This window comes from Oncorhynchus keta, chromosome 5 (genome assembly GCF_023373465.1).
Source record: "Oncorhynchus keta strain PuntledgeMale-10-30-2019 chromosome 5, Oket_V2, whole genome shotgun sequence".
NCBI classification, from domain to species: Eukaryota; Metazoa; Chordata; class Actinopteri; order Salmoniformes; family Salmonidae; genus Oncorhynchus; species Oncorhynchus keta.
Window position 1 is genome coordinate 26,087,217 of NC_068425.1, and position 12,500 is coordinate 26,099,716.

General features: G+C 40.1%; 1 protein-coding gene across 1 annotated transcript in view; it reads right to left on the bottom strand.

Annotated features, from left to right (window-relative positions):
* Positions 1 to 12,500, bottom strand: part of LOC118377826 (potassium channel subfamily T member 1-like) — a 59,719-nt gene that overhangs the window by 25,038 nt on the left and 22,181 nt on the right. The window contains exon 14 of the mRNA XM_052520007.1: positions 4,948 to 5,176. Coding sequence (XP_052375967.1) covers positions 4,948 to 5,176 — 229 coding nt within the window. The remainder of the gene's footprint in view (positions 1 to 4,947; positions 5,177 to 12,500) is intronic.

Sequence of the window (12,500 nt, forward strand, 5' to 3'; positions counted from 1 at the left end):
AAAACATCTTCATTAATCTCAACATAATTCACCCAGATGCTCCCTCCCTCCCTCCCTCCATCAAGTAGGCTGCATCAGGTGAATTTACACTATGATTTAATCTATTATTAACTCAATGGCACTTACTTGACAACACAACATGATGCAATTAGCAGAGATATACATTCGTCAAATAGACAGTCAACTCCCTGTCATGTCAGATTATTTTCTCTTCTCCTCCTTAGGGCATTGTCTCTTTTTATCCCTTCAGTTTATATTCTGGGTTGTTTTTATACCTTCAGTTTATATTCTGGGTTGTTCTTACCCCTTCAGTTTATATTCTGGGTTGTTTTTACCCCTTCAGTTTATATTCTGGGTTGTTTTTACCCCTTCAGTTTATATTCTGGGTTGTTTTTACCCCTTCAGTTTATATTCTGGGTTGTTTTTACCCTTTCAGTTTATATTCGGGGTTGTTCTTACCCTTTCAGTTTATATTCTGGGTTGTTTTTATCCCTTCAGTTTATATTATGGGTTGTTCTTACCCCTTCAGTTTATATTCGGGGTTGTTCTTACCCCTTCAGTTTATATTCTGGGTTGTTTTTACCCCTTCAGTTTATATTCTGGGTTGTTTTTACCCCTTCAGTTTATATTCTGGGTTGTTTTTACCCCTTCAGTTTATATTCTGGGTTGTTTTTACCCTTTCAGTTTATATTCGGGGTTGTTCTTACCCTTTCAGTTTATATTCTGGGTTGTTTTTACCCTTTCAGTTTATATTCGGGGTTGTTCTTACCCTTTCAGTTTATATTCGGGGTTGTTCTTACCGCTTCAGTTTATATTCTGGGTTGTTTTTACCCTTTCAGTTTATATTCTGGGTTGTTTTTACCCTTTCAGTTTATATTCGGGGTTGTTCTTACCCTTTCAGTTTATATTCTGGGTTGTTTTTACCATTTCAGTTTATATTCGGGGTTGTTCTTACCCTTTCAGTTTATATTCTGGGTTGTTTTTACCCCTTTCAGTTTTCATTCTGGGTTGTTTTACACCTTCAGTTTACATTATGGGTTGTTTTTACACCTTCAGTTTACATTCTGGGTTGTTTTTACACCTTCAGTTTACATTCTGGGTTGTTTTTACACCTTCAGTTTACATTCTGGGTTGTTTTTACACCTTCAGTTTACATTCTGGGTTGTTTTTACACCTTCAGTTTATATTCTGGGTTGTTTTTACACCTTCAGTTTATATTCTGGGTTGTTTTTACACCTTCAGTTTACATTCTGGGTTGTTTTTACACCTTCAGTTTATATTCTGGGTTGTTTTTACACCTTCTGTTTACATTGTGGGTTGTTTTTACACCTTCAGTTTACATTGTGGGTTGTTTTTACCCCTTCAGTTTATTTTCGGGGTTGTTCTTACCCGTTCAGTTTATATTCTGGGTTGTTTTTACCCTTTCGGTTGATATTCTGGGTTGTTTTTACACCTTCAGTTTACATTCTCGGTTGTTTTTACACCTTCAGTTTACATTGTGGGTTGTTTTTACCCTTTCAGTTTATATTCTGGGTTGTTTTTACCCTTTCAGTTTATATTCTGGGTTGTTTTTACCCTTTCAGTTTATATTCTGGGTTGTTTTTACCCTTTCGGTTGATATTCTGGGTTGTTTTTACACTTTCAGTTTATATTCTGGGTTGTTTTTACCCTTTCAGTTTATATTTTGGGTTGTTCTTACACTTTCAGTTTATATTCTGGGTTGTTTTTACCCTTTCAGTTTATATTCTGGGTTGTTCTTACACTTTCAGTTTATATTCTGGGTTGTTTTTACCCTTTCAGTTTATATTCTGGGTTGTTTTTACCCTTTCGGTTGATATTCTGGGTTGTTTTTACCCTTTCAGTTTATATTCTGGGTTGTTTTTACCCTTTCGGTTGATATTCTGGGTTGTTTTTACCCTTTCAGTTTATATTCTGGGTTGTTTTTACCCTTTCGGTTGATATTCTGGGTTGTTTTTACCCTTTCAGTTTATATTCTGGGTTGTTTTTACCCTTTCGGTTGATATTCTGGGTTGTTTTTACCCTTTCGGTTGATATTCTGGGTTGTTTTTACCCTTTCAGTTTATATTCTGGGTTGTTTTTACCCTTTCGGTTGATATTCTGGGTTGTTTTTACCCTTTCAGTTTATATTCTGGGTTGTTTTTACCCTTTCGGTTGATATTCTGGGTTGTTTTTACCCTTTCGGTTGATATTCTGGGTTGTTTTTACCCTTTCAGTTTATATTCTGGGTTGTTTTTACCCTTTCGGTTGATATTCTGGGTTGTTTTTACCCTTTCAGTTTATATTCTGGGTTGTTTTTACCCTTTCGGTTGATATTCTGGGTTGTTTTTACACTTTCAGTTTATATTCTGGGTTGTTTTTACCCCTTTCAGTTTATATTCTGGGTTGTTTTTACACTTTCAGTTTATATTCTGGGTTGTTCTTACACTTTCAGTTTATATTCTGGGTTGTTTTTACACTTTCAGTTTATATTCTGGGTTGTTTTTACCCTTTCAGTTTATATTCTGGGTTGTTTTTACACTTTCAGTTTATATTCTGGGTTGTTTTTACCCTTTCAGTTTATATTATGGGTTGTTTTTACCCTTTCGGTTGATATTCTGGGTTGTTTTTACCCTTTCAGTTTATATTCTGGGTTGTTTTTACAAGTTCAGTTTATATTCTGGGTTGTTCTTACCCTTTCAGTTTATATTCTGGGTTGTTTTTAGACCTTCAGTTTATATTCAGGGTTGTTTTACACCTTCAGTTTATATTCTGGGTTGTTTTTACACCTTCAGTTTATATTCTGGGTTGTTTTTACACCTTCAGTTTATATTCCGGGTTGTTTTACACCTTCAGTTTACATTCTGGGTTGTTTTTACACCTTCAGTTTATATTCTGGGTTGTTTTTACCCTTTCAGTTTATATTCTGGGTTGTTTTTACCCTTTCAGTTTATATTCGGGGTTGTTTTTACACCTTCAGTTTATATTCTGGGTTGTTTTTACCCTTTCAGTTTATATTCTGGGTTGTTTTTATCCCTTCAGTTTATATTATGGGTTGTTCTTACCCCTTCAGTTTATATTCGGGGTTGTTCTTACCCCTTCAGTTTATATTCTGGGTTGTTTTTACCCCTTCAGTTTATATTCTGGGTTGTTTTTACCCTTTCAGTTTATATTCGGGGTTGTTTTTACACCTTCAGTTTATATTCTGGGTTGTTTTTACCCTTTCAGTTTATATTCTGGGTTGTTTTTACCCTTTCAGTTTATATTCGGGGTTGTTCTTACCCTTTCAGTTTATATTTTGTGTTGTTTTTGTATTTCTTTGCTCTATATCTTATTTTGGGGTTAAGGGGACCTGGCAACACCCCTGCAGTGCAGGGTCTTATTAAAGGACCTTTCACACTCTCACACACTTAGCAAAGGCCTGGGAAGGAGGGAGAAAACGGAACCAGCCTGAACAAATATAGATAACACCCATCACTCCACCTTCACTGCTCCTGCCTGTTTCTCTTGTTTTTCTGCTACCTTCTCTCTCATCTCTTTGTGACAAAAAAACAACATAGAGTTATGACCAATAAAATGAGGCTCAGGGAGCAGTCATTTTCCCTGCTGTGTAATTCTTGATTACATTATATGCTGTAATCAGTGGACAAATATTATTAGGGGTACAGTGTTTGGTACAAATGAGATCTTGGCCTTAGATGCCCAGATGTGCTTTGCATATTGATTGTCGACAGAAACGTTGGTAGCTAGAATTGTCCAGCCTCGCCTCTCGTGCCTCAGGAGACGGTTAGTAGCTAGTAAACACATAAAAGCAATGAGACACAGGTCCTTTCTGTCTAGCAGCTTTACTTCCATTAGACTCAGCAACAGAGAGGAAAATGTTGTTGATGATGATAATATTTGTATAAATTACAGGCATAGTGGGATAGAAAGAATGTTTGGATCATAATATGTACCCAAATGAAAAACAAATTGTATTCACTGTAGTGTTTTTGAAGACTTCACTGTGGTATTCACTATAGTAAATACTACAGTGAATACTCTAGTATTTACTATAGTTTTGCAGATATGACTGTAGTATACTGTAATATTTACAGTTTACTATAGTATCAATACTGTAGTAAGAAAATAATATTGGTTTATATTATAGTAATTACTGAATTGTTTTTGTGGTCTGTAGTGTACTCTACTTTTTACTATAGTATTCTACAGTATACTACAACATTCTATAGTAAGTACTATACATGATCGAGGTATACTACAGTGTATAGTATAGAATTCTACAGTATAATACAGTTTTCTACAGAATTGTATAGTAAGTACTGTAGTATTATGTGTAATGAATCATGACAGCTTAATATTTTGGGATCAAATCATCAGTACCCTGCTCGCCTTATGTTCCTATCACTGCTGCTACAGCAGAGAACAGAACAAAATGACTCAGATCAAGCCTTTTGGGCCCCCCACCTCACAACAAAACATTTTGGTGGCCCCTCTCTTAATGGTGGAGAGAAATGTATGTTTTAAAAGTAAAACTTTGCAATTTTATAAAACATGTTATGCTATTCCACACATTTTTCCATGGGGCAGAGATAATTTGTTTTGCAGTTTTACAGCAAATTTACTGCAATTCTACCATTTTTGTCATGAGTTGGAGAGAAATTTTTGCAGTTTTCCTGCAATTTTACAAATTTTGTAATGACTTAAGTTAATATGTTATTATGATATCTGAGTGAGAACAACTAACAAAATCAATGGGGGCTACTGGAGGTCAGGGCCTCTGGGCACGTGCCCTGTGTGCCCGGTCGGTTTGTTTGATTTGTTAGCTGACATGTTAGCTTACTCACAATAGTAGATTGAGACCCCGACTGAGTTTATGTCACTTATGCCTGGAACTGGCCCTGATCACAACAGGTCACCTTGTTTTTCCAAGCTTTCCCAAGCTGCAACAGGGCCTTCTCCAGGGTTGTGCTGAGGCTCTGGAACTGGCCCTGATCACAGCAGGTCACCTTGTTTTTCCAAGCTTTCCCAAGCTGCAACAGGGCCTTCTCCAGGGTTGTGCTGAGGCTCTGGAACTGGCCCTGATCACAACAGGTCACCTTGTTTTTCCAAGCTTTCCCAAGCTGCAACAGGGCCTTCTCCAGGGTTGTGCTGAGGCTCTGGAAATCCACAACCATCCCTGACGGAGTCTTCACCATCTTTCAGTTCCACCTAAATACTCCCCCCATACACACACACCAGTGGAGGCTGCTGAGGGGAGGACGGGTCATAATAATGGCTGGAATGGAGTCAATGGAATGGTATGTAATACATGGAAACCATGTGTTTGATGTGTTTGGGAGCCCTACTCCCTTCTCTTTGAGCCCTACTCCCTACTCTTTGAGCCCTACTCCCTACTCTTTGAGCCCTACTCCCTTCTCTTTGAGCCCTACTCCCTACTCTTTGAGCCCTTCTCCCTACTCTTTGAGCCCTACTCCCTACTCTTTGAGCCCTTCTCCCTACTCTTTGAGCCCTTCTCCCTACTCTTTGAGCCCTTCTCCCTACTCTATGAGCCCTTCTCCCTACTCTTTGAGCCCTTCTCCCTACTCTTTGAGCCCTTCTCCCTACTCTTTGAGCCCTTCGCCCTACTCTATGAGCCCTTCTCCCTACTCTTTGAGCCCTTCTCCCTACTCTTTGAGCCCTTCTCCCTACTCTATGAGCCCTTCTCCCTACTCTTTGAGCCCTTCTCCCTACTCTTTGAGCCCTTCTCCCTACTCTTCGAGCCCTTCTCCCTACTCTTTGTTTCATCTTTCTATTCTATTTCTGGTTAGAATGGTATTGTTTTAGATTTTTTTATTCTTGTTTTAATTCATGTAAAGTGACTTTGGGTCCTTGAAAATCACTATATAAATACAATATATTAATATTATTATTTTCATCATCATTATTGAAATCCCTTAAACTCGTGGGAATTGACCTATAGGGCTAAATTGAAATGTTTGTTACAGAATAAAATATGGAAAGCATATGCATACCATGATAGAAATGAAAACGGAACAGTTTGGAGATTATGGGGAAATTATTAGACTAAAGGTGAGGACATAATAAACTCAGTAAAAAAAACGTCCTCTCACTGTCAACTGCGTTTATTTTCAGCAAACTTAATTACCATGTGTAAATATTTGTATGAACATAACAAGATTCAACAACTGAGACATAAACTGAACAAGTTCCACAGACATGTGACGAACAGAAATGGAATAATGTGTCCCTGAACAAGGGGGGGGGGGTCAAAATCAAAAGTAACAGTCAGATCTGTCGTTCTGCCCCTTAACAAGGCAGTTAACCCACTGAAAATAAGAATTTGTTCTTAACTGATTTGCCTAGTTAAATAAAGGTAAAAAAAATAATCATATGGTGTGGCCAACAGCTGCATTAAGAACTGCAGTGCATCTCCTCCTCATGGACTGCATCAGATTTGCCAGTTATTGCTGTGGGATGTTACCCCACTCTTCCACCAAGGCACCTGCAAGTTCCCAGACATTTCTGGGGGGGAATGTCCGTAGCCCTCACCCTCCGATCCAACAGGTCCCAGACGTGCTTAATGGGATTGAGATCTGGGCTCTTCACTGGCCATGGCAGAACACTGACATTCCTGTCTTGCAGGAAATCACTCACAGAACGAACAGTATGTCTGGTGGCATTGTCATGCTGGAGGGTCCTATCAGCATGAGCCTGCAGGAAGGGTACCACATGAGGGAGGAGGATGTCTTCCCTGTAATGCACAGCGTTGAGATTACCTGCAATGACAACAAGCTCAGTCTGATGATGCTGTGACAAACTGCCCCAGACCATGAAGAACCCTCCACCTCCAAATCGATCCCGCTCCAGAGTAAAGGCCTCGGTGTAATGCTCATTGCTTTGACGATAAACGCGAATCTGACCATCACCCCTGGTGAGACAAACCGCGACTCGTCAGTGAAGAGCACTTATTGCCAGTCCTGTCTGGTCCAGCGACGGTGGGTTTGTGCCCATAGGCAACGTTGTTGCTGGTGATGTCTGGTGAGGACCTGCCTTACAACAGGCCAACAAGCCCTCAGTCCAGCCTCTCTCAGCCTATTGCGAACAGTCTGAGCACTAATGGAGGGATTGTGCATTCCTGGTGTAACTCGGGAGGTTGTTATTGCCATCCTGTACCTGTCCCGCAGGTGTGATGTTCGGATGTACCAATCCTGTGCAGGTGTTGTTACATGTGGTCTGCCACTGCGAGGACGATCAGCTGTCCGTCCTGTCTCCCTGTAACGCTGTCTTAGGCGTCTCACAGTACGGACATTGAAATGTATTGCCCTGGCCTCATCTGCAGTCCTCAAGCCTCCTTGCAGCATGCCTAAGGCACATTCACGCAGATGAGCGGGGACCCTGGGCATCTTTCTTTTGGTGTTTTTCAGAGTCCGTAGAAAGGCCTCTTTAGTGTCCTAAGTTTTCATAACTGTGACCTTAATTGCCTACCGTCTGTAAGCTGTTAGTGTCTTAACGACCGTTCCACAGGTGCATGTTCATGAATTGTTAATGGTTCATTGAACAAGCATGGGAAACAGTGTTTAAACCCTTTACAATGAAGATCTGTGAAGTTATTTGGATTTGACTATTTATCTTTGAAAGGCAGGGTCCTGAAAAAGGGACGTTTCTTTTTGTACTGAGTTTAGTTCACCTGACACAAGACTGAATGAATCCAAACTTTACACTGTTGATTTTATGTGCATTTTACGTTAACTATACAATTCACAGCATTTGTCAATAATGAAATCGAAGGAAAAAAACTCTGGATACATTCAGTAACATGATAAGAATATTTCTGGAAAATGTGGGGTTGGTGCAACATAAACACAACTACTGTTGTTGTTCACGCAACCAGTAACGGTCCATTATAAATCACAATCTGGGTCAGGTGGGCATGATTTGAAAGCTTGTTCTATTGCCAACATGACCAGCTAAATTATAAAATACAATCTTACGGTGTGAGGCTTTCACAATGCTATTAGAAAAGCAGGTCGTACGGTGTGCAAAGAACCGAGTCACGAGTTCATTCAGATGCGGAGAATGTTCATCATAATAGAACAAACAGGTTCAGTCTGTTCAGGGCAACCCAGGGTAGAACACCATCTCATAGTGTAACTGTACATCAAACATAGTGATCAGAAACATCGACACTGTATTTGACATGAGTTTTTTGTGAAGTGCACATTTGGACATTTGGCTTCGATGACATCAAAGTGGTATTTATTATAATCCTCAACGTCTCATCTTTCAAAATACATAGATTCATCGTAATTTACAGATGCTCAAGTTCAGAACGGCTGTCTGTCAAAACCCATACAGTGCTGTGAAGCGCAGAGCCAAAGCTCTGGAGTCATGTATTGCATGTTACTGTGCATCCACTATGTTCCAGTTTAAGCACAGACAATATTAAATACATTTGGTATGGAGAGTTGATCAGTGTGTGTGAGAGGTGTGTGTGTGTGTGTGAAGGATGTGTGTGTGTCTCTGTGTGTGCTAAACGTCTATGTCTCTGTGTGTGTCTCTGTGCGAGGTGAACTCCCACGCTGGCAGCAGATAGTAATTACTGCAGGTCTGCCCAAACAGCAACCCTAATTAAATCTGCATGCAGTTATTGTGTGATGGTATGTGTAAGTGACCAGGCTATTGACCAGGCTAATATAGCTCAGCCCACCAGAAACACACCAGGTCATTGTTTTTCAACATTTGGTCAGGGAAAATCAACACCATGCAACCCAGTCAACCCACAAGCCAATTCTGATTCATATAAACCCCCTCTGATCCTCCACACAGAGAGAGAACTTGAGTGGTAGTCTCCTCTCTCTGCCTCTCTGCATAGAGCCATCCCAACATACACTGAGTGTAAAAAAAACATTAGGAACACCTGCTCTTTCCATGACATCGACTGACCAGGTGAATCCAGGTGAACGCTACGATCCCTTATTGATGTCACTTGTTAAATCCACTTCAATCAGTGTAGATGAAGGGGAGGAGACCGGTTAAAGAAGGATTTTTAAGCTATGAGACATGTATTGTGTATGTGGGCCATTCAGAGGGTGAATGGGCAAGACAAAAGGTTTAAGTGCCTTTGAACGGGGTATGGTAGTAGGTGCCCGGCGCATCAGTTTGAGTCAAAAACTACAATGCTGCTGGATTTTTTCACACTCAACAGTTTCCCGTGTGTATCAAGAATGGTCCACCATCCAAAGGACATCCAGCCAACTTGACACAACTGTGTCAAAGCATTGGAGCATTGGAGTCAACATGGGCCAGCATCACCATGGACTGAGTCCATGCCCCAATAAATTGAGGCTGTTCTGAGGTCAAAAGGCTCAATATTCGGAAGGTGTTCCTAATGTTTTGTACACTCAGTGTATATGATCTAATATAATAGACATTAGTCAGTTGTTAAGCTATTTGTGGGGATCAAATCAAGTATCCACTGTGTCTCATTAGTGCCACCCACACTGGCACTTAACGAGGGAATTCAGCAACCTGTTACAACGTGCCTGTCCACGCCACTGAAAGCCCATTGCTGCACCAATTGGTTCCTCCAGTTTCCTCCACTCTGGTTACTTGACCACTGACAGGAAGAACACTGTATTAAGTAGTGGCTTTATTGTGTTGATATGAAGAGATTGGCTGTGTTTGTTAAATTGACTCAAATGCATTAATTTATTTATTTTGGGGATAAATTGAAATGTTGCGAAACCATTCTTCTCTGTTGTCTTCATTGTGATTCAGGTAGCATTTCAGCTCTATTCAATGTAGCTACTATCCCGTATGCAAGCTAACTGTAGAAGCACTAGTAGGTTTTCTATCTATGACACATTCCTCCACTTAATACTAAAAGAGCCAGACTGGAAGACATTCAACATTTCTTTTCACAACTGAATGTATTTATCTGAAAAGAAAACGTACGAAGAAACATGATGAAAGGAATCAAAACCTTGCACAAAAATGTTTGATTTAGTTCCCACAGTACTGGACATGCAGTCCTTCCCCAATCGGCTAGCCGATACCATAACATTCAGCATTCTGCCCTACAGCACCAATCAGAAATCGCCACAGAGCTCTCCTCAGACCTCCAGGACTGGTACGTGACCGAGAGAAGCAACACAGTAGAGGAGATAGGCAGACATAGGAGAATAGAAAAAGCATTCCATCTCCTTGGTAACGCCCCAGCCTAAACTAATAACAAACCCATGCATTCAGATGGAATTCAGACTGTTAAAAGGTAAGGCAGTGCCGATAGATGACTCCCTGCATACAGCAAGCATATTTGGCAGGCAGAAACTGGATTTCCTTGACTAATGTAATGGGATAAAATATGAATCATTAATTGAGAAGAAGGCAGGGAAATAGGATTGAGTTTGACGTTCCCGACGATGAAATTAGAGAAGTGCGATATTGGTGAGAGAGACAGAGACAGAGTTAGAGAGAGCTACAATGAACTACAGGATAAAATACAAACCCTCTGACCCAAAAAGGCCTGTGGTGTTGGCCTAAATGAAATGATAAAATATTCAGACCACAAATTTCAATTCGTTTTTTAAAACTCTTTAACATCAAACTCATCAAACTCAGCTTTGGCATCTTCTGCAATTTGACCCTAATAACTACCGTGGGATACGCGTCAACAGCAACCTTGGGAAAATCCTCTGTATTATCATTAACAGCAGACTTGTACATTTCCTCAGTGAAAACAATGTACTGAGCAAATGTCAAATTGGCTTTTTACCAAATTACCGTACGACAGACCACGTATTCACCCTGTACACCCTAATTGACAAACAAACAAACCAAAACAAAAGGCAAAGTCTTTTCATGCTTTGTTGATTTCAAAAAAGCTTCTGACTCAATTTGGCATGAGGGTCTTCTATAGAAATTGGGGGAAAAACATACGATATTATAAAATCCATGTGCACAAACAACAAGTGTGCAGTTAAAATTGTAAATAACACACACATTTCTTTCCACAGGGCCGTGGGGTGAGACAGGGATGCAGCTTGAGCCCCACCCTCTTCAACATATATATAAATGAATTAGCAAGGGCACTAGAACAGTCTGCAGCACCCGGCCTCACCTTACTAAAATCTGAAGTCAAAAATGTCTACTCTTTGCTGATGATCTGGTTCTTCTGTCCCCAACCAAGGAGGGCCTACAGCAGCACCTAGATCTTCTGCACAGATTCTGTCAGATCTGGGCCATCAGTAAATCTCAGTAAGACAAAAATAATGCTGTTCCAAAAAAGGCCCAGTTGCCAGGACCACAAATACAAATTCCATCTAGACACCGTTGCCCTAGAGCACACAAAAAAACAATACCTACCTCGGCCTCAACATTAGCATCACAGGTTACTTCTACAAAGCTGCGAACAATCTGAGCGACAAGGCAAGAAGGGCATTCTATGCCATCAAAAGGAACATTAAATTTGACATACCAATTAGGATCTGGCAAAAAATACCTGAATCAGTTATAGAACCCATTGCCCTTTATGGTTGTGAGGTCTGGGGTCCGCTCACCAACCAAGAATTCACAAAATGGGACAAACACCAAATTGAGACTCTGCATGCAGAATTCTGCAAAAAAAATATCCTCTGTGTACAACATAAAACACAAAATAATGCATGCAGAGCAGAATTAGGCCGATATCTGCTAATTATTAAAATTGAGAAAAGAGCAGTTCAATAATTCTACAACCATCTAAAAGGAAGCGATTCCCAAACCTTCCATTACAAAGCCATCGCCTACAGAGAGATTAACCTAGAGGAGAATCTTTTAAGCAAGCTGGTCTTGGGAATCTGTTCACAAACAGACCCCACAGAGCCCCAGGACAGCAACACAATTAGATCCAACCAAATCATGAGAAAACAAAAAGATAATTACTTGACACATTGGAATTAATTTACCAAAACAGAGCAAACTGGAATGCTATTTGGCCCTAAACAAATAGTACACAGTGGCAGAATACCTGACCACTGTGACTGACCCCAAATTAAGCAAAGCTTTGACTATGTACAGACTCAGTGAGCATGGCCTTGCTATTGAGAGAGGCCGCCCTAGGCAGACCTGGCTCAAGAGAAGACAGACTATGTGCACACTGTCCACAAAATGAGGTGGGAATCTGAGCTACACTTCCTAACCTCCTGCCAAATGTCTGACTATATTCGAGAGACATATTTCCCTCAGATTACAGAGACCCACAAAGAATTCCCCCCAAAATATATAAACTCCCATATCTATTTGGTGAAATACCACAGTGTGTCATCACAGTAGCAAAATCTGTGGCCTATTGCCACAAGAGAGAACAAACATAATTGTAAATACAACCCATATTTATGTTTATTAATGTTCCCTTTTGTGATTGAACTATTTGCACATCATTATAACACTGTACATAGCCATGATATGACATTTGAAATGTGTATATTCCTTTGAAACTTGTGGGTGTAAGTTTTACTGTT